At 44.3% G+C, this 22,740-nt stretch overlaps 1 protein-coding gene across 1 annotated transcript; it reads right to left on the bottom strand.

Annotated features, from left to right (window-relative positions):
* Positions 1-697: 697 nt before the first annotated feature.
* Positions 698-22,084, bottom strand: MATN1 (matrilin 1). The gene is made up of 8 exons (XM_072885208.1): positions 21,997-22,084; positions 18,558-18,904; positions 10,383-10,605; positions 7,699-7,824; positions 6,995-7,408; positions 4,946-5,098; positions 2,307-2,387; positions 698-747 (listed from the first exon to the last, which is right to left on the bottom strand). The coding sequence occupies exons 1-8, from the start codon at positions 22,082-22,084 to the stop codon at positions 698-700; spliced, it is 1,482 nt and encodes a 493-aa protein (XP_072741309.1).
* Between the last annotated feature and the right edge of the window lie 656 nt (positions 22,085-22,740).

The following is a 22,740-nucleotide window of genomic DNA, read 5'->3' as shown; positions in this document are numbered from 1 at the left end:
GGCCGCTGGCTCATTGCACGTTATCAGGACTTACCCAGCACAGGTCTAGCTCAGGTGCTAGTTCACTGAGACGTTGTGAGAGCATTGGCTGGCTATGAAAGCTGAGCTTTTTTTCTTTTTATATTGTACAGCAGCTATAGATAAACCCAACTAGCAGCAGCATCCTATCCTATCTTGTCTGCAACACACGCTCAGAGATCATTACTATATTTCACCTACTTACTGACAAATGCATCATGCTTACAATAATAAGCTGATCAGCGGCTTTGACGTTTTACACTCAGCATCTGAGTTGATTTTAAGTCACTTTGACTTTTAAATTAAATTATCTCATGCATAGAAACAAAAGATGCAGAAGAACACAGCGAGGATTCACAGAACTCGTAATCAAGTACTTATTAACACATATATATATTAAGCTTTAAATCAAAAACAAATCTTTTTTTTAATATATGCACTCTATACGATGCAAAACATTAGCATGGTCTAGCTCTCAGTCACACACAGTGCTCTGCCCGTTATACAATGTCTGCTCTACTGTTATACTTCTTCCCTTTTAAACAAATGCAGGTAGACTAGACTCTTTAAAAAAATACAAGCTGGCCATAGCACTGTGGCTGAGCTGCCCTCCTTTATAAGTGAAGGAGTTCTAGTTTTGTTACATTAGGAAGGAGGGAAATAATATTGTTTTGGGATCTTAGATGATCTTGTTCTCCAGGGCTTCGATCCTTTTTGCCACAGCTTCCAGTGAGCAAGAGTTAAGGGGAAAAAATGACAGTGCACATTAGTGATTCATTGCTCAAGTCCTCCCCTGGCTTGCAGAACAGATAATGAATGGAGCTACCTTGCTGGGAGCAGGTAGCAGAGGAATGCTGTCATCACCTACTCTGGCATTTCCAGAACTGTTCAGGTTGATGGACTTTTATTGAAGGTAGAAACGTTCGTGCATGCACACACACTCACATGAACCTCTAAATTTACTACAAAAGGAAAAGTAAAAAATGTGAGAATGATTAGAGTGTGTTCTGAGTGGTTGACAGAGAATTCCTGACCTTGAGCAGTATGGGTTGCATGAAGAGTGGAGCAGAGTGCTTTTCTTAGAGTTATATAGTGTGTCACAATTTTCTGCTCTTTTCACTAATTGCTTTTCATGATGTGCCTGGGAGTGGCAACCCACTGGGTGAGAACTACCGATTTACTCTGACCTTTTGCATAACATAAGTCATGGATTTCACTCAATTTGAGTTAAAGAGTAGAAAATATACTGTGCAACTGACATAGCAAAGCACAGAAATGTGTGAATAAATTAGAACATTGTTTTTAAAATTATATTCTCTCCTTATTCTCAGTAAAGAAAAATCTCCCCTAGCCCTGTGTGAGCCCCCCCAAGGTTTCACTAATTCCTCTCCCCATGAGACATTTGAATCTTATTCACAACTTTTTTCTTTTTCTTGTTTCTCTTTCAGTCACTTATTCATGGTTTTTGTGCAATATGACAGGACCCAGCATGGCAGAATGCAGTCCCACAAACTCAGTTCAGATGGGATCCAAGTCACCTCACTGGAGATATTTGCAGTGAGCAGTTACATGAGAGTCGGTCTCTCACAACTGAGGTTTAGACAGCTGGGAGAAATTGGACCTATCCCTCTGACTGTTGGACCTATCCCCTTGACTTTATCCAGACCACCAACTATACAGTCAGAAGTGGTTTGCTGTAGAAGACCCTCTCTCCCTCCAGTGCGGTGGAGGAATTTAGGCAGCCAACTCAGATGTTTGCATTGTGGACGTTTACCGTCAGATAAAAAGAATCCTGCCCATGGAGCTGTAATGACTGAGTGAATCAGCTGAATGTGTGCACCAGCGGTTTCGTCTGCTCACAGTCCAGTGTCAGCCACTGCTGCTCTCAGCCCTTGCACTCTGGCCTGCTTCACAGGACCTGCAGCTTGCATCATCCCATGCATGACCCATGTTTCCACAGTAGTCACATTGGCAGCATTTAAGCATCTTTCTAAAAACTGACCTAGGTCTTGGTTCCTACGGCCCATTGCTGTCTTGCAACAGTTTGATGTATTCTACTTTGGCTCTATTGGCTTTGTTCTAGTTATTCTGTGTCAGACCAGTAGCTGTGCACTCTGGTGCAGGGACTCTTCCTGTTATACAAATTTATAACCCAAGTGTCTTGTTTCCCAGCTTCCTGAACATCTACTCAACCTCCTTCCCCCACGTGTAGACTTTGCCCACTGGTCCCTCCAGAAAGCACAACCCAACCCACTGAGTTCTGAACAAACAAAGCTTCCAAAGGATATATTTCCGCTGCAATGAATTTATGAGGTCTTCTACTTTGGTCTGGAACTTCACAATAGATTTACATTCACATGGATCTTCCTCTGTGGATCAGAATATCAAGAAGATGGGTTAAGTGGCACAAAAAAAAGGATTAAATCAAAATCACTGAGACAAGTGAAACAAAGCAATTCTTATTTTCTTTATCACAAACGTGAAGGAAATCAAAATAACATTCCTCCTAATTATCTGACTGATCACTTCTGTCTTTAACCTCAGATGACTAGAGAATCTCACATTTTCTTGTTATATAGGCCAGGCTCTGTGCAAAAAATGTCTTTCCCAGATTTCCAAGTTTCCTGAAAACCCACTGAGCTCTACTACTGATGCTTAAAGTTTGCCCCAAAAATTTGAATCTGACCAAATACAGTGCTCAAAACAATCTCTGTTTGCCAGTTTTCTTCCCAATAACATCACCATAGTGGGCCATACTCTTTGCTGCTCATGAACTTTTGTGAAAGAAAACTTTGGAGGCACTGTTTACCATCTGAGAGTCAAGACTTGTTTGAGCCTTGCTTCAGCACTCCATTTCTTGAGCAGGCAGAGCACTGTGCATTAATCAGTTTGCTAATCTGTGTCAATAATTTACATATGTTCTTCAAGAAAAATTAGCTTAAACTGGAATAGGAGCAAAAAAGGGTACTGAGATGAGTGGGAAAAGAAAGGAGATGTTTACCAGACCACACTGAGTCAACTCAACTGCCTAGCAAATGAAAGGAGTAAATAGGAGATGGACTTTTTAAGGGAAAGGACATCACTTGCACAAAAACGCAACAGGATTAAACCAGTCATGAGTAAACTAAAGCTGCATATTAAGAGAAGATTTCTAGCCATCTGTTGATAAATACAAGCTGCCACTGGAAATCAAACAAATACAAATATTTCCTTTCCTTTCTTTTTTTTTTAAACTCAAATGTTATGTGATTTTCTTGCAAACAAGTACTTTTTCTGAAATTTATTTTTACTTTTTTTGAATGCTGAAGTCTAAATGTATTTGCTATCTCAAAAGACATTTAAATACAATATGTTGGGGGTTTCCATATGGGTCCCATCATCTTCTTGGATCGACTCCTACTTTTTAAAGTAGCCATGGCAAAGAGAGTCTCTATCTTGCAAGCCTGGCTACCAGGCTCTGCAGACACAGGACTCTGGAGAGTGTTGTCCCTCCCAGACTTCCCCAGGAGGAAAGGAAGGTCCCATCTTTAAGAATCTGGAGAAGAGGGCACTTGCCCAGCATGACCCAGGACCTCTGTAGTGAAACAAGGAACTGAATCTGATTTTCTTGAGGCAAGGCCTTTAACTTCCCGAGTACTTTTTCTCTCTAATATACACTCAGGGAGAAAAATAGATGAGTCACCTACTGCTAACCCGCTAATATTTAGATGGATATGTCTTGGTTTTGGCACAAATAACAATGATAGAAATTGCAAAGAAAGGGAAAAAGGAGATTAACATTTGGCAATGTGTATTATTTCATCCAGTTGATGTTGTAGAGAGTCTCCACATGCCATGAGAGCAGTGGAGGTCTCTGCACTGCGTGGGGCCATGGGGCACTCAAGAACTTTACATACTCATGGGAAGTAGAGCTGAGCTTGGCAGAGCTCTCTTGGGAACTAAATGAGCCCCATTGGAGCTCTGTGCAATGTATCTTGCTGGGAACTGGAAGGAAACTTTTCCCTAGCAGGATATAGGAGCACTCTCGACAAGAGAGAGCCAGGTTCCTGATGAGCCTGGCAGTGCAGCTCTCAGAAGTGTTGCAAGGTATTCAATGTCTTAAACGAAGCCTGAGCGTATGGGATTCACTATGATCTGCCTGATCAAGCAGATACATTGCAAAGGGACAATATTTCATAGGAGGCATATGATTCCTTCAAAATAAAAATCCAAAATAACTGTGGTAGTTCTTTTTTAAAAATAATTTTTAGACTCAGGTTATTTACATATCAATATTCTTTAACTTTTATGTTATTCTTTACCTCCTCTTATCATGCCTGTGTCCCAGTCAGTCCTCTCAGCCTTTACGTCACTAGGCTATCTAAACCTGGGCAACTTAGCATTCATGTTGCCCAGATTTAGACACTACAAGTCATGTGGAAGATACTAGATGCTTATTTTAACTTGAAATGCGTCACACTTGTGGTGCCTGTTTGACTGTAGGAGCAGCCAGTGGTTAGCGAGCTTCAACTCAGATGTCCAATTTTGTGATTATCTTCATATTAAGCCAAATAAATCAACCCTTAGCTTCTCTTTTAAGAGCAACTATTCTTTCTGTATGTCACTTTTGGCTATTCTCAGGAGCTGGTATAGTATGAATTCATTGTTACTGAAAAGGAAGGGAGAGAAGGGGAGAAGGGTGGAGGAAAAGGGAAGGAGAAGGCAGTCTGTGAGAGGGGGAGATGGATGAGGTGTAGGGGTGGCTGTGGTTCAGGTAACTACCAAAAATGTTGATGTCTCATGATCCTTCCAAGCACCCTGCAAACTCAATACAGTGAGAATAGAGAGCTGTTTGTAACATCCACGTGAAGGGGCATTTTTGTCCTTCTGCTTCCAGCCTTCAAATGCTGTGACTAAATCCCCTCTCTCCCCAGTCCCCCATTCTTACCAATGCAGATTTTCATTTGCAGCTTTTTCCCGATCTTGCTGATGGTTCTGAAGTCAGCCGTGTAGAAGTAGTGCTCAGCTACTGGTTCTGAAGCAATTTCCCTCAGCTCATCCTCAACTGCGTTTCCAACTCCCACAGCAAACATCCTAAAGCCTGCGAGCAATGGGACCCTGTCAGATGGAGCATCTTGCTGCTCTGGTACCAACCCCCCATCAGTCTGTACATCCTTGCTCACCTTCTGGACCCACGGTCTCCACACAGCTCTGCAGATGTTAATGGGGAAATTAACCCCTTTACCCTCTACTATTACAGATTTATTTCAACCAGGTCAACCAGGGTTCCAAAATATTTTTTGCAGGCAAAGTCTTACGAGAGTTATCCAGACAATGACCACTATCACCACAAGAACAATGTTCTGGAGATACAAGAAAGGACAGGTGATCGTAACACCTTGACAGGATCATGCATCCAACTAATAGAGAAGCGATAATACAGCAAAAGGAAACAGTGGAAGTTTTCAAAATAGCCTGCAGCCACCATTAATCAACCTATGTAGTGGCAAAGTCCCCTGTGCAATGGCGACCTGTGGTTCAGGAAAATTGTAACTGAATCTCTTTCTAAAATTGCAACTTATATAGTCTGTCAAGAGCAGCCCCTACTGTGAGTTAAGAACATGTCCATGTACTATGCTTCACTGCAAGAGATTGATTGGCCACCTCTGGCTTATACCTGTTTCTGTTGAACTGAACTGCAGTTTTCCCATTGACTTGAATGGTGATACTAGTTAACCCCTGTTTCGAAATATTTGTCTCTACTTGTCTGTGTCTAGACACTGGTAATGCTTTCCTCTCCTCCCCTTTTTGCCTTGTCTTTCTACCTCTGGAGGTGTCCAATATTTGTTTCTTTCAAAGTTCAACTCAAGGAACATGTTTGGAGTCTAGTTACAAGCATCTTGTTATTTATCCCACTGAAATCACTTATGAGCAGGTGTTGGAGATTTCTGTGTAGGGACCAGAGAGGAGGAAGAAACAAGGCATAAAGTTTTATCATCACAGAGGAATAAATTCTATAGATACCATTTATAAGGACCTTTTGTTTTATAAGAGCCGAACATCCACATAACATGTCAACTTGCTTTGTAAACATCAGCTTCTCATGAGCTTGTACCTGACCTTTGTTATTATGTGCTAGCCCTTAGTCCCATCTAGTGGTCGAGACCAAAGTTAAAGGGAAGTAAAGGGTTTAGCAATTCATGAGTGTATTCACATGGGCTGCATCCATTTAAGACAGAGAGGTCAGGAGACTGGGAACTTGTTCAGCAGGTCAGCAAAGGGGCAGATCTCAAGATATTGATACTTCACGGCGTTTAGACATATAAATATATCAATATGTAATCACTATGCACTTTTAATATTCCAGTAGAAGCTGAAGGCAGTTTATTATTAGCGTGTCTGGGATTTGGACAGGGAGTCCACAGTAACTCCCTTAATCTGTGTTTCTGCTTTGTTTATTGTTTTATTTCTTCTTTTTCTTTTCCAGGCCTTAAGACTGATAAAACCAAGCCACACTTGGCCCTACAACTCCCGTTATTCGCCAAGGGGCTCTCTGATGGTCGTCTTTGCCTCACCATGAGTGCCACTGATGCTGACCTGACTTTCATTACCAGCATCAGACAAATCCTCAGCTTCTCCTTGCGGTTTCCTTCACATTTGTGTGAAGCATGCTACACCAGCATGCATCCCATACCAAATGTGTGAAACTCCATCCTGCCCAGCAGAGACCTCCAGCAGACTTAGGTCAGAGACACAGAGGGGCTATGGGAACAAAAACCAGCTGCTGGCAAACCAAGATTTGTCTGAACCCCAGCCAGAATTGCTCCAAGTTCTTTATGAATGTACAAGGATAGTCAGGCAACATCTTGACAAAGTCCCTAACCTGTTTCTATCCTAAGTAAGAGACATGTCCAGGGACAGAACCATACTGAGGTTGATACTAGATGCAGTACCTGGTCCAAGGGAGAAAAAGCCACTGAGAATTCAGGAGACCTACCTAAGTCTTTGGCTTTCTTAGCAGCATCAGTGATGTAATCTTGTGACCGTCCATCAGTGAAGACTATGCCCACCTTGGGGACCCCAGGCCTAGCTCCATTGATGATGGAAAAGGAACTGTCAATGAGGTACTTCAGAGCCTGGCCTGTCATCGTTCCTTTCTCCATGTAGGCCATTTTCTTGACTGCTGCTTTGATGTCCTTCTTGTTCTTGAACTGCCCCAGTGGAAACTCCTGTCTGACAGAACTGGAGTACTGAACCAGGCCAACCTGGGCCTGTTTGTCTGACACCTCCAGTGAGTCCACAATTTGGTTGATGAATTTCTTCACCAGCTCAAAGTTCTCAGGCCGCACACTCTTGGAGCCATCGATCAGGAAAACGAGATCCAGAGCAGATCCTGACCCACCACTGCAAGCTGAAGCAAAATGTAAGAAGAGGGCAACAGAAGACAGCAACTAAGACCCCTATTAATTATGTAGGAAAATATAACCCTAGTGTCATTTTATCGCTAATGAAATAGGTTTAATCAATCAAAACTCAACAACAGTTCACACCAATGTTTTCAAGATAATTCTTGGTTATAAGTGCATGCTTTCCTTTTCTGCCTTCTCTTGAACAGAACACGTCTACCCTGTCTCAGTCCTATCCCCACCATACCACTGCATATCACAGCTCGGCTCAGTGCAAATGAAAATCATTACATACCGCTGCAGGTCTTCCCATCACTGTTCAGCGTGAAACCCTCTTTACAAGCACACTTGTACGCTCCTGGGGTGCTGATACAGATCTGCTCACAGTCATGGTCTCCAGTGGCACACAGGTCTGACACCACTGCAAGCAAAGGTGCAGATTAAAATCAGAGACCGTGCCAAGGCTTCTCAACCCAGAGCCTACTCGGCCCATCCACAAAGCATGATATTTGTCCCATACGCTCAGCGATAACTAAACCCGCTCTGCAGCAAGACAAGGCAGCAGAGATCATTACTCTTGGATAGCGACTGAGATACAAGAGGCAAGGAGAAATTCTCACAAGTCTCCTGACTCTAACAAACACAGAGCCAGGACTAGAAATAGTCTCCATACTGAGGGCAAAACCCATCTGTCTGTTGAGCATATCACAATATACTTCAGTCTCCAAAGCTAGTGGTTGAGATCTGGTTTCCAACCTACCATCTGTGCTGGCCAATACCCATTTTTTCCAGCTATGTAGTTCAATTACGATTAGCAAGTTCAGCCTCATGTACAGTTTTCTTTCCTGGATGGGATTCATGTCCAAACATACTTGGGATTCACTTCAGAGCTACCCTCGCACGTGCAGCTTCCAGATTTGCTCTCTACAAACATTTCTGCCTGCTGATCTTAACCTGGATCTGACTCCTGAGATGCTGAGCAAACAGAAGCTGAATTGCAGTAGTCTAAGCCAGCAGTGTTCAGTGACTGACAACACTGTTACGGCTACAGCAATGATGATGGAAAACAAACTCAAAAGTAAACAGATCTGGTTGAAGCAATTAATTTACAAATACCAAGGAAATCCGTGCAGAAAACTGAGCATTTCTGGTTCTATCATAATGATGGGAGGTGGCGCAAAGTCTTTCGAAGTTAAGGGGCTTCTATTCATTATCTCAAGTTATTTGTGTTCTGCTCTGCACGTATTTTGTACTTCTTCTGGCTTTCCCAATTCAAATGTATGCATATTGTGCCAGCACTGGTAGATCTTTCCAGCAGATATGTAGCTCATATAATTAGGAATATTACTAACCATGCCGATAGCTGTAACACTGGGCTCTCAGGCTGAGTTCTCTGAAGCCTACAGAGATCTTATTAGTCTAACTAGTGGCTGGATGGCCAAGGGTCTCCCTTCTTCCCTTGTGTTTGTTGAGCATTATGGGAAACAGCTTGGGCAGTGCTGCACAGTTCTTCCTGCTGTCAGTACCACAAACCGAGCTTTGCAATGGCAGGTGGTGTTTGGGTACATCTCCAAGGACGGTTTTGTGCAGCTGCTTGCATAGCACGATAACAGCCCACTTGGCAGTTAATATGGTGCTATTCTCTGGTAGCTATAATAATCCTTAGCACAACGCTTCCCTCAGATGCATCTCTGAGGGTTTTCACCATGGGGAGAACTTTGTCATCTGCGTGTTACAAATTTGAAAAGGAAGGCACAGAGGATTTTTTTTTCTCTTATCTTTTTGAATGACACCAATGCCAGAACTTCAAAACACATTGTCAGGCCTCTCCGTCTCTGGCTGACTCCTGACTCCAGGGCAGCCAACACAAACTCCCACAAATATTCATGGCCTGGATTCCACCTTCTCAAATTTTGCCTCTATCCCCCCTTTAGTATGTAGTATTTGTTCCCCTCTTTCATGAGCTTCTGGTGCAGTGACACCTGATTATAATACATGAAGCACTTTATATTCAAAATTTTCCTCCTTCCTGCAAAGGAATAAATTTTCCTTGACAAAAAGCCGCTCACTCCCATCATTTTCAGTCTGAAAGTTGACTCATGAAATTTTACACCTCTTGAAGAAATTGGTCTCAGAGAGTTTTACAGGTCCATCTGCGTGTATGTGTTTGCAATGCCTTGCCACAGGCACCGTGGTGTATTGCACTTTTTAAAAAGTGTTGCCACACGTCTGTGCTTCGGCAGGATGGGTGTGCAAAACCCCCAGGCCTCTCTTGCTGACACATAAAATGGATATTTATAGACCACCTCCTACAGTCTTGTGGGTACGTTTGAAAGTAATAAAGCTTTCTCACTCCATTCACTGGTTCATGTAGGAGTGAATATGTGTTTGTAGGATAGTCAGGCTCTTTTTATATGCTATGCAGAAAGGCATTAGATACTGCACCAGCCAGGAGAGTTTCCTGCCTCACAAGGCTTGCAAAATAACCAGCATAGTCAGGCAAAGGCGGTTCAGCCTCTAGCAGGGAAGTGAAACCATCTCTTGCTCAACTGGGAATTTGGAAGGCAATACTGGTGTCCCCAGTACTGGGGAAATTACAAGCCAGATTCTCAGAACTGCCCAGATAGGCTTAAACATAAGGGCAATGATTTTAGCTATATAACGCTCACGTTTTCCAGGTTCTTTTTCAATGCCTCCAGGAGTACGTGGGTCATGTTTACAGACTCTTCTGTGCCAATGAAGTCTGGAGACTTCTCTAATTAAAACCTGAAATTTCCTAAACAAAACCTAAAATTCTTGAAAGGCAACTTCAAAGAGCATCTGTCTTCCATACTGCTTCATGCTCCTGCAGACCCAAGTCCTTGGAACAAGGAAGCAGACGGATGAAGGATGATCACACATACAACTTCCATGTGAAAAGCTTGCTGGCAGCCACTTGTACCTCTTGGCTAGGAACCCGGGGTTGTGGCAAGGACTTACCACAGAAAGCTTCTTGAAACTTGTGGGTCAGCTTCTCTATAACACTGTAGCTCTCCACATAGTCCACATGGTCATCCAGGGGCTCGCTAGCAATTTGCCGCAGTGTGTGCATGTCCACCCGGCCAACCCCGATGGCAAAGATCTCGATGCCGGCTGCTCTGGCCCTTGCTGATACATCCTGCACTCCATCCTGGGGACGTCCGTCAGTCACAACGATTGCCACCTAGGCAGAGGAGGGCAGAGGCAAGGTGTATGCTTGAATGGACGTTAGTATCACTATTGCTTGTGGAACAGGCTGAGTTAGTAAAGAAGGTTTCACATTTCTAAAATTAAAAATACAGGAAATGCCACCCCCTTTTCCCCCTCTTCCCATTCTTCCTGAGATCACACAAGCCATTATTTTTATGTGGGGTTTGTTTCTTTCTGCACTGGAAAGGTTAAACTGCCATGGACCTGACTGATTTAATTAAGGGACAACTGCTGCATCGTGCCCCTAAGGAAACCAAAGTAAAGGTTATGTTCTTCATAAGCAAACTAATGCTCAAGCCAAACTCTAACTGTCTTCATGAACCCCCAGCTGACACTAAGGACAACTCTGACTCAGTATGGGACTTCAAAGAATCTCAGGAAATGTAATGGAAACATCATGAAATGAAGACTTTTCCCCATTTTATAGATGGAGAAGATGAATCAGAGAGAGGGGAAGAGATCTGCCTAGGGTCACAATGTGTGTCAGTGCCTGCTGTGATTTCTGATTCCCTGTTCCACAATAAATAGAGGTGAAATCCTACCCCTACTAACATCAGCATTAAATTGACAGCTGGTTTAAGTGGGAACTGGTTTTCACCCTGAATTAGATGGAGCCCTGAACCAGTGGAAAGCCTCCAAGAGTCCTGCTCCTGTTGCTACATTGTCCATTTTCCTCTTTATTTTTCTTCTGATAAGTGACATTGTCACAAAACCTTCATTTTTGTTCTTTGCCAATTCATCTGCTCCTGCCACTTTTCCTTACAACTGTTTTATTGTGACACCACTGTCAACTCCAAAGCAAATGATTGGGATGTAATGCAGTATGGAGAATTATAATCAGTAGGAGCAGGTGAACTGCTAAGCAGAAAAAAACCTCCACATCACAGGCAAATACCCTCAGTAATATAGAAAGTAAAGAAACATCAAACAAAAAAGACAGAAAAAAAACCTGTCTGGCAGCAACAGTGAGTTTGAATGAGCTATCATCTGGTCATTAAGGCAGTATTTGCTATTCTCCTCTATGCCATATATGCTCTCCATCTTTCTGAAGATAAAATCAGACCCACCAGCTGTTCAGTTAGGACAGTGTGATGGCTGTTTTACATCCTCAGGCAGGAGAAAAGTAATCTCGGGTAAGGTCAGGAGCGGGGTTCCCTGCCCCATGCGCCCAAGGGGCCTTGGCCATGCAGCTGAAGTGTCTCCTTCCCCCTCTGCCCGCCCTTCAGCTGAGGGACGGCTGAATGCTGCAGTCATCTGCCCCACAGCAATACTGCAGCACTGAAGCAGTCTGCTGCCCTGTTCAGAGCTTTCTTCCTACGCAAAAGATGGGTGAACCAGAGCATTTCAATGTAGAGCATTTCAATCTGGTGCAGGTCTGTAAGTTCAGGTGTTTATCTGCACTTCCTAAGGGCTACAAAATAAAAAATTCCTCGTAGCATCACAATTCTGTAACTGTCTGCTTCCAAGGGAAAAAAAAAAAAAAATTCAAGTATTTCTCTTCTGCTTGTGGCCAAAATAAGGAAAAGTGTCACCGTGGCAGATGTCAGTGTGTGTTGCAAAGGGGAATGAATATGAAAGCCAAAGACCGACCAAAAGGAGCACTGGAGTTGTTTCTGGAGCAGCGGCCAAGCCGGGGGCAGAGCCAGCCATGCAATCGCGCTTTCCGCCAGGAGGGGGAGCCCTCGGCTCAGCCGCGCAGCAGCCGCGCAGCAGCTCCGCTTTCTGCCAACACCCAGCAGCTCTGAGACGGGGGCTGCCAATTAGAGCTTATCAAAAGCCAACCTGTCAGGAAACAAGACGTATTATCAAGTAGCTTCTGCGAGCAACACCACCCTGTGAACAGGTTTCTGTCAGTAGCTGCGTATCTTTCTTGCAGTGTTTGTCACGGGATGGAGGTGTTGCATGTCTTCCTGGCGTTTCTCTGTCTAAATAAAGTGGTTCTCCAGGTTTAATGAGTTCCTTTGGTTCTTCATGTCAGGGTGGTCTCCTCACATAGGCCTGAGCCCCAGGCATGACCCAGAGGGTGTCTGGTAGCAGCATCCACATCTGGGTCTGATGGGAAAGCTCTTCATAATGCATCTGTGTGAAAATCTACTATAGAGCACTCAAAATTTGTGTTGCTTTCTGACCTGCTGTTGGAGAAAACAAAAATTCTGGGTACAAAGAGTCTGGATCAGGCATCGGGAATTAATCAGTGAACCCATGGCTAAAATGAGCGTAACAGTGAACCAGACCAAGCACCAACCAGCCAGGGAACATGTCTGTGACCTTAGCCAGGACCAAGTGCTTACAGAAAGAGTCTAAGAAATAGAGAAGTATAAAGTGATCTTGCTGTCATATGTAGTTATCTTGATAATTAGGAAATTCTGATTTTTCTTAGGATTCCCCTTCCAGACCTTTGCCCTCCCTGCCAGCCGGAGGCAGTGAGTTCCAGCGTGAAAAAAACATCCTTTTGCTTTAAACCTACCTCCAAATTATTTGCAGTCACAGGATCTCTGTAATTCTCTGTGTTATGACCTTGTCTCATTTAGAAAGCCGAGAGTCCTGGTACGTGCCTTGTTTGGTAGAGAGCAAGAGACAGGCTGGAGGACAGGAGTAACCGCTGCATGCTGGAGAGGCTGACACTGCTCTGCAGCGTAAGGCTTGTGCTGGACTCAGCAGGTAGCCATGTGAGAAGAATTAAGAAAGGGTGAACGCTTTTGCTGTCTCAAATAGTTGAACAGGATCTCCAGTTTTGCCCTAAGGAAACTCAGAAACTTTTGCTTTTCAAGGTCAAAACTTGTACTCATTTTAACTACCACATTTCATTTTCCTGTGAATTCCTAACTTTCTGAATCCTTCTTGTGTTACTTCTGTCATATAGAAATCCCCTGTGTTCTCATGACACAATTTATTCTTGGTTAACTAAGACACCAGAGTGTTCACGGGCATCCCTAGGTGTTCATATTTCAGGGTTGCCATGTGCAGGCAATCCAGCAGCTAACGAGGTAGCTGTGTCTCATTATGCAGTGTGTAACGTGAATGCTGTAGCAGCACTGAAAACGAATCGGGCAGAAAGTTGAATAAGCCCTTGAGTTTCTCAGCAATTTGACAATCTATTTGTTGTTCTTCCTAAAGAAAGATAAAAGCAATTGGGCACCCCTGTAGTTTTTGATAAAGGTATAAACAGACTTTACTCTGAGCTCCTACAGAAACAAAGAGTGCTTTTCCCTGTCCTGGGGTGACATTTGCCGCACAGAGCACAGCAAGACTGAATGACCCTGTGGTGCTTTGACCAGTGTCCCACATGGTTGACAATCATAGCACAGATTTTCACAAGGTCTTGCTGGATTTCTGCTGTGTGAAGGAGCAAGGACTGTGTCCAATGTTTCTGGAAGCTTCACCTCCCTAAATTACTGTGTGACCTCCCAGGCAGATAACGGGGCCACCCTGAGCAGCATGAGGGTCACAGAAGGGAAAAGTTTGCTGGACTTCAAGGCATTGTGGAAAAAAGGCGAAAAATAACCAGCAAACCAAGGAATGCAAATGGTTGTAGAGTCTCCCACTTTGGAGGTATTCAAAAGCTGTCTGGATGTGGTCCTGGGCAACCAGCTCTAGGTGGCCCTGCTTGAGTAGGGAGGGGTTGGTCCATATGACCTCCAGAGGTCCCTTCCAACCTCAACCTTTCTGTGATTCTGTCTCTTTGACCAGATCCAAAGTGGAAGGAAAGAGGTAAAAGCCTGTACTGATTTTTTTTTCTTTTTTAACGTTTAAGATAAATCATTAAAAAGACCACTACTATTCTGCTTTTTTAGATGTCCAGGAAATAAGGTTTCAGGGAGATAAAGCAACTATAGAGTTCTTTGTACCACTGTCCACAGCAACATCGATGCTTTAGCCATGATACTGCAGTAAGCCACTAAATAAATTTGATTTTTTTTAAGTGTTTGGATACTTAAACTAAAGGCTTGTTTGGCATATTAGTAGGCAACAGCAGCTCTTACGTGTATTGAGATGACAGGAAACCGCAAGGATTGCAAGAGCATGTTGAGTTGTCTGGCAGCCCAGCTGCAGAGTAGACAAGAGCAGGAAAACAGTGCACGCGGAAAGGGGTTACTTAAATGGTGTGGAAGAGATTAGTTAGATAAAGATCCAGGCATTTTCGTAGACAGCTCAGTGAAAATGTCTCTTCAATCTACAGTAATTGTCAATGCTGCGTGTAAGGTGTCAGGCTGTATCAAGGAAAAAAATAGAGACTAATACTGAAAGTATTAAAATAGTATTGTATAAATCAGGACTCTCCCCCAGTCCTGACCTAAACATGGTCACCTTGTCTTAAAATAGACATTGGGGAATCAGATAAAGACAGGAGAAAATAAAGAAATATGGTGAGATGTCTGAGGGTTGTGAATGGATTGCATAGCGGTCCTAGAGGAAAATGGATCTAAAAAGATCGCATTATTTGTTCCATTTGAAACGTAAACAATAAGAAAACCAGTGAAATCAATGGGAGCTGCCTTCACGCAACAAGACTGGCAATCAGACCCCTCCTTTAGGATCCTTCATTCATAACTCAGGTACCATTCTAGGTGCAACAACTGGCCATAGGTTTCCTGTTTCTTTATTTCCTCCATCTACTGGGCGAGGACGTCTGCCCAACTCAGAGATCTGAGGGCTCTGTGGGTGTTGCTGGAGCTGCGTCAGGGTTGTGCTCAGTGTGGGTCACTGGTGCCATGGAGGGCACTGGAATTGCTCTTCCAGTAATGAGCTCCTCATGTGGAAGATGGCAGATACACGGAGCAGTCTTAACTCCCTTTGCTGTTCCTCTGCTGCCCTCCTTTGCTCACAGGACAAACGTCAAGAAGAAGAGAATGGCTTCAGCCACCTTGGTGCCCCTGACTGTTTTTCCCTACAAGTAAATCTTGTGGACCGATGAGGGTAGGAGGGATGGAGCCTGGGGAAGAGCTACCTTGAGTTGTCAGGTCCTAAAGGCCACTTAATGGCAAATTAGCAACTGCCTGCGATTTCTGCTGATGTGCAGCCACGCAACAACTCCCAGGTTTTAGAAAGAAAACTCTGTGCACTAACTGGCACCCTTCATGCACCCTTCTCCATCTGGAAAGGTGCTTTGAATGCTTTGAATGGCAGGCTGATCACGAGACACATCTCAGAAGCAGATGTTATAATCATACCTCTAGCGAGAGCTGACCACCTCCAAGGGAAGGAGCAGCGTCCACCCCCTCCTGCATTGCTACCACACTTACTGTTGCACAGTGGGCAGCTCCTGCTGACACTGTAGGCGGCAGGACAAGCACATCTGAACCTCTCTCCTGCTTGGAGCTTCTGGCACGTCTGGACATTGGAACAGTAATTAATGGAGGGAGATGAGAAGTGAGCTTTTTTGCAAGGGCATATTGGAATTAGTGAGAAGTAAATGTCTTTTTTTGCCTGTCAGTACTCAAGAACTGAAATGTTTCCGTGGTCTGACATTCAAACTGTTGGGATTTTTTTGTGTTTTCTTTCTTATTAAACAATTTTTGCACTTCAATCAGAGTAAAAATTTCTGAAAAGCAGAAATAGATATTATCATCCAGATAATTATTTTTTTGTTTGTTTCGGTTCAGCTCTCTGGTTTTGTGCTAAACAATACCCAACAAAACCAAACATTTCCCGTTACTTTTTTTCTTCTGAACAGAAAGACACTGTTTGTGTGTGGCTATGGATGATCCTGCTTAGAGGAGACCGGCAGCTCCCACTCTGCTCACGTTTTTCCACCACAGCGCTCTGGCCAGGCTGAGATGGCAGAAGGGCTCTGCTGGAGACTTTTCACCTTCCCACCAGCTCCCCTGGAGCGGTTTCACTGCAGGAAACCTCTCTTTCCCATGCAATATCTGAAACAGCTCTTCAGTGAAGTCATCCATGAAGAAACTGGGCAGCCCTGAGCTCTCTGAGAAATGAGTCCTTTCCAAAGCCCTTTGAGAGCAGCATGGATCTCTGTGCTGCCTCTCCTGCGACCCTGCGGCAGACTTACTGCTTCTGGGAAAGCGGGGAAAAATACCCCACACCTTGGCAGCAACAGGCAGTTGCTTGAACCTCCAGAAAATAGCAGATTTGAGCTGAAGGCTGAATCCACACTTAATCTCTTTGAAGTAGTTCAGTGAAATGAATGAGAACAATTAGTCTTGCACCTAAAGGATTTTAAAGCTCTTTACTAAAAAAATAATGATAATAACAGTATAATATTAATAACGCCTTGCAATTTTGCAATGATTTCTTTCAGTGAACCTCAAAGAATTTGACAAACAAACCAATATTACTCCTTTTGAATAAAAAACATTGCAGTTAGGTCTTGGAGTTCCCCTGCGAGAGCTGGGCTATTATATTTTGCATCAGGTGACTCCTAAGCTTGGGTAATGATGTGATCATGATGGCTCATCAGATGAGCTTCTCTCTCTGGAGCTGATTGCCAATGAGACTTAGTGAAAATTTCTTGGAGTGTAATTTTTCTCCTGTTGTCAGTCTTGGTTTTCTTCGTATTGTGTCAAACCAGATTTAGGCTAAAGATACATAGAATTTTCCCTGCTGTGAATCCTTCAATAAAAGACCCTGTGAGGATGAATTCATTCATATTTGCAAGTTGCTTATAGTTCAACATGGTGAGGGGGCACACAAGGCATTTAATTAGATCATCCTGGTAGGTGACAGCCTCATTTTTAGGGGTATCTTGTGAATTCCAGACCAGCAGAGCCTTCAGGTTGCTGATTTTTGTGGTTGGCAGATCTTTACCAGTGCCTATTTTTCACTTTTCAGTATTATTTTTGACTTGCCGTCCCTGGGCATCTTTTCCATGTTCTGCTCTGCCTTCCCTAGAGCATTACCAGCAGTGAGAGAAATGGAAAGTGACTGATGTTCCAAAAATGTTGTAATCAGGAGAAAAATTCCAGGCTTCCTCGCTCCGACAGCTGGGCTTTGTCCAGCTGGTGGCAAGCTCTAGCTGCTTGCTAAAGCCTTTGCTTATTTTTCTTGTCCAGTCTCACAGGAGAGAGGCAGTGGAGCTGGCCTGGGACACAAAGGCCTAGGAAGCGTGTTCACGATGTTTAGCTAAAACACATATTGTCAAGAATATACATCCTCCACATGCTCAGAAGAGAGTTTTCCTGATGAGGGTCACTGGACTGAGTTTTGGTTTCATTTGTGGTCAAATCCACAGAGAACGAATGAGGTATCTGGGGAATAGTTTTTTTAAAGACTGAGCTTCCTGGACAGGGAATATGGGTCAGAAGCAGTGATGCCCATTGCAACCACATGTAGAATTAAGCTGACCTTATACCACAGCGTTAAATGCTAAATGGTCGGTAAAGTCTGTGTGCCTGAAGAGAATACCCAGAATGGAAAACACAGCCATCAGCCAGCCTCTGCAAGACTGGAAGAGCAGTGGAGGACACTGAAACAGCGCTTTGCTTTATATCTGCAGGTGAAAGGGGCCATTGCAAAGGAAACTGTCAGAAGGTTGCCTCGCTTTTTTACTATGGTGGATTCTGAAGCATCTTTATTACAATATTTTGGGGAAGATGAGCATTGTTCACACCTAGCAAACCTGGCTGAGATCATCACCTCATGGCGGTAAGGTGTTGCAGGCACGTTGGAAGCAGGGAGCCATGTCCCAAAGGACAGACACTCCAGGCAGAGAGGAGAGCTACTGGAGGAAGCTGGATTAAATTGATTGTGACAACTTTTGGCCAGCTCTGCCCAAAAGAAAGTTGAGCTTTGTTTTCAAGAAGAGTTGGGAGGTTTCCACCTCCCAAAGGTTTGTCACCTTTGACAATTAACCCCCGCTTGTCCCCACACAGTCAAAGCACAGAGAAAATCACCTTTTCGGATTTTTCCAACCACTCCATGATAAGCCACATGAAAGAAGAACTGTCAAGAAATGGATAATTTGCTTACCTTATTAAAATTGGGAGACCTCACCCTGGCCCCTTCTGAGTCACTAAAGGCCCTGCTAATGGCAAACTGGATAGCCAGGCCAGTCATAGTCCCAGTGGAGAGCGGCTCTATCCTCCGGACTGCTTGCAGGAGCCCCGCTTTGGTTTGGTAGGTCTTGAGGGAGAACTCATTCTTGACAGCACTGGCATAATTGATCACACCCACCCGGGTGGAGTTGGGGCCCACGTCCAGCCCCTCGATCACCCGGGACATGAAGACTTTGACTTTCTCAAACTCGTGTGGGCGCACGCTTCGAGAGCTGTCGATGATGAACACCAAATCAGTGGGTTTGGTTCTACACAGGGTGCCTGGAAAGGATAAGGAGGGAGGAGAAAAATAAAAGAAGAAGAAAAGTACACTAGGAGGGAGAGGATGGTCTTCTTAGAGCAGCAGCTGAGGCTAGAGGACCTGCAAGCTTCCATCCTTTCTCTGCCTGTCTCAGAGAGGCCCAGTGAGACCACTTTAACCTAATAGTTCTAAATGTTCTTTTTCCTTTCATAGGAAAGCGTCTGTAAGAAAAGCACAGTTACCGGCTGACAACATGTAATTCTGAAGGAGCGAGTTGACGAGATACCAGCACTGCACTTGTGGGAGCAGGTTACCCACTTGTAACCACAGGCTATTGCTAATGTCTACCAGAAATTTAACTCCGTTATGGCAGCATGGAGGGAGGAATAAAGCTGTGAACTGAAGCCTGTGCATGCACTTCTGCATCAAACAAAGTCTCAAAAGGAGTTATCGCATTTCGGACATGGATAAGCAATCCACATGGATATTAATTAATAAGATTATATCTTTGTCATGCATGACCACAAGCAGGCATGAAACTCAGCAGTTCAGACTCAGTTGTGAATCAAGATACCCAGATTAACTAACCAACATAACATGAACCAGTGTCCTGTTTTTCAGCTAGTGGCACTAATATTGAAATACTGTAACACAGCAAAGACCAGCACTGTTTTATTTCTGTGAGCTGGTGAGGGAGAATACAGTAGAGAGATGTAGAACCATGTAATTGATAGTTAATCTCTACAACCCCATAGTAAGACATGGATATGCACTGTAAAAAGTAAATGGTATAAACAGGAAGCATTAGCAATGCAAAGCTGAGTGATGGGTTTTTTTAATTTCTCATTTGCATGCTGTTTTCCATCCTAATTTTCGACTGTGGCAAAACATAAAAAGGACTGATATTTTTTACGATTTTTTGAATGAATTGTCCCATTTTCCCCACCAGATCTATAGGATTCTGTTCTTTTAATTTTTTTTCTATCATTTCGCCTGTCTCTGTAGGGGCATCAAGTGCTCTGTTAATATTTGATTTCACAGAGAGGGACGATATAGGTTATATCATAAAGGAGATTTCTGTGGACAGATTTTTAAATGTGAGCTTTTGGGCCAACAAATCTGTTCCAAATTATGACATAAATATTATAGCTAGTCCTCAGTGTGAAATCTAATGGAGCTTTCAGTCTTTCAGACAGATGAAAATAAATACTCTGTGATATATCCATAAAGAATATAATCAGGTTAGTTTCCTGAGAGACACTAATGCTGAATTTGCTTCTGGCTCCCAGAAAGGTCTCTCTAAACTGTGTGTAGAAGGGAAGCAGGCAGTGGTTACTTTGTCAGATGCTCTAGTTTCCACTAAAATGCAATATAACCTTTTCCCATGTGGGTGACTTTGCCACCATAATTCATTGCAGAGGAAGGAAAAACTCAATTGGCAGCCCATCTACAGTATTGCAAATCCCTTTACCAGGGGTTGGTTATGCCCATTTTACAGGTGAGAAATGAAAGTATAGAGAAAGGCTCAAATTCTTGCAATCAGTTCTTCCAGAAATAGAGCGCAGATTCCCCTTTGCCACTGTAGCTAATGAATCACCTCTGTTTTTAATGACAAACCAAGGAAGAAAAGTTTTTTATCCCTAGGAACAGTTGGATCCAATAGAAGTTTTGAAGTATATTTTCTTTTTTGCATGGAAGCTCTGTGATTTTGCCCTAAATAACATTTTTAATGTCTTTTTATGAGAGTGAAGTATATTTCAGTGAAATGAAGAGAAAAGAGGAGATAGCAGATGGGAGCTTTGGGATTTCAGCCTGTCTGGTCACAGCCACTGTGCACATGTCAGGGTCTGCAGGACAGGCCTTGGTTATCTCCAGGAGGTGACAGTCAGGCACGTTTGCTCTGAGTGGCATCTTGACTCAGCATAGTTTATTTTAAAGTTGAATTAAACCAGAAATAAAATCCTCCTCTATTTTTAAAAATGTCAACACTTGAAGTTATTCAGGAATAGCTGAACTTCATGCACTGATCTAGCAGAAAATATCTCTTAGGACATCTTTGCCATATTCATTAAAAGAACAGGAAACTTGCCTAGTAACTCAGAATTAAAAGGTGTTTATTTTAGAAATAGCAATTGCTCACGGTAGGGGTGAGTTGAATGACTGGTGTGTTTAGTTTCCTGACTTTGGTAGCACTTAGCGGTTCTGCAGCAAGGGTAGCCCTCCCTTTCCAAATCACTAAGGAGAAACTGGTCAGTATATCAGAAAACTCCCCTTCACAAGCAACAGCTAAGACTGCAGTCACTGTCACGCCTATTTTACAGCTGTCAGTCTGCCCAGGTATATGCATTATGCATCATCCTAAGATCATTCAAGTATTTTTAAAACCCAGCAGTAATTTTTGCCTTGGCTACCTCTCCTGGTGGAGTTCCCTGGGTTGGTTGGAGCGCCCAGCAGCATCCTGCCCCTGGCAGAGGAGAGATGCTGCCTCGCTACCAGGTCCTTGGCTGGCGCTGACTGCAGACTAGGAGTTAGAGAGCGTGCAGCCTCAAAGAGCAGGCAGCTCATCTCCCGTCTGGCTGCACTACACCCCACTTGGAAAGACAAACAGAGCAGGATTTTGCTGAAGAATGGATGAAGTAAAACCTAGGAAAGGCCCATCCTCAGCAACATGACCCAGACCTTCCTGCTCAATGAGGTTAACCAGAGCTCGGGGTGTCTGGCCAGCTCCTCCTCGAGTTCCTGGCAAAACCAGCCCTCTGCAGAGCTGCGCAGAGAAGGTAGAGGAGAGCCCTTCTCCTGCCCAGGCCTCCTCCAGCCAAAAGCAGTGAGCCCCGAGGCTGATGCTACGCTGGCGTCTAGGGCTGACCTGATGCCACCTTTGCTGTGCCTCTTACAGACCTCCCACTATTTCTCTAAAGCAATGCAACAGGCAGAAGCAAACACATCTCCAGGTTTTGCTGCCTTGGGAAAATATTTGAGAAAGCTCCTTTGCTTCCCTGACTGATGTCGGGTGTTTCTTTTTCCTTTGTCTCCTTCCCAGTCCTGAAGCAGGCTGGTGGCAAAGAGGTAGAGGACCGACACCGTGCCTCCTGCTGCTGAGCTCCCCACTTACCTCTCGGCTGCGGAGGTGCCCCGCAAACTCCATAGCTCTGGAGGAGAAGCAGCAAAGAGAACAGCAAGGCAGAGAAAATCCTGTCCATGGCTGTGGAGGAGCCGGAGGCTGGATGCAGAGTGGCAAGCAAGAGCCTTGGCCCAGAGGTATTAACCTGCCCTTCCTCGGGGAGGCATGGGGCCAGCCCCTGACACGTGTGAAGTGCCGGGTGGGGGGGCACCGAGGGGAGAGGGACAAGCAAGAAGAACTAGGAGAAAATATTGCACGAAGGTGGGGAGGGGGAGGATGTCCAGCCCTGCCAGCCCCCAGCCCCTCCACAATGGCTCCATTGCTCAGCAAAGGGGATGGGAAGCTATAAAGAGACCCGCAATGGCGTGGTATGTGGGGAATCTGGGACTGTAACAGTGGGACCAGTGAAACCAGCCCTGGGGAACTGGGGTTAACCTGTCAATCACCAGCTCCCGTCTGCAAATCCTGGGCTTTGCCACAGTAAGCAAACGGTCTGCGGTGTGTCAGGCTTGTGTCCTTCCTGCGGCAAAGCCCAGGGAGGGGGCGGGGGGGGGGAATAGGGTCACACAAATCATCTCACTCATTTGCCAAGCATTTGCCAAGCACAGGGCTGGAAACCAGCCTGTGGGATAGAAGGGCTTCGCTTCCTTGGCTTAATTTGAGGGCGAATGCTTGGTCGCAGGAGGAGGGGAGAGGAAGAGGAGAGCAAGGCTTGGAGAGGCACGGGCGAAAGCG

The sequence above is a fragment of the Ciconia boyciana genome, chromosome 21 (genome assembly GCF_034638445.1).
Source record: "Ciconia boyciana chromosome 21, ASM3463844v1, whole genome shotgun sequence".
Taxonomy (NCBI): domain Eukaryota; kingdom Metazoa; phylum Chordata; class Aves; order Ciconiiformes; family Ciconiidae; genus Ciconia; species Ciconia boyciana.
Note: the sequence above shows the minus strand (reverse complement) of the source record. Positions and strands in the feature narration are given on the sequence as shown.

What these genes read in the sequence shown, in the direction of transcription:
- MATN1 (XM_072885208.1), bottom strand. Translation starts at nt 22,084, where the DNA reads ATGGACAGGATTTTCTCTGCCTTGCTGTTCTCTTTGCTGCTTCTCCTC. An exon ending in TGATGGGAAGACCTGCAGCG is followed by an intron (nt 7,409 to 7,698) that starts GTATGTAATGAT and finishes ATTTTGCTTCAG; the next exon opens with CTTGCAGTGGTGGGTCAGGA. An exon ending in AAATTCATTGCAGCGGAAAT is followed by an intron (nt 748 to 2,306) that starts ATATCCTTTGGA and finishes ACTCTTGCTCAC; the next exon opens with TGGAAGCTGTGGCAAAAAGG.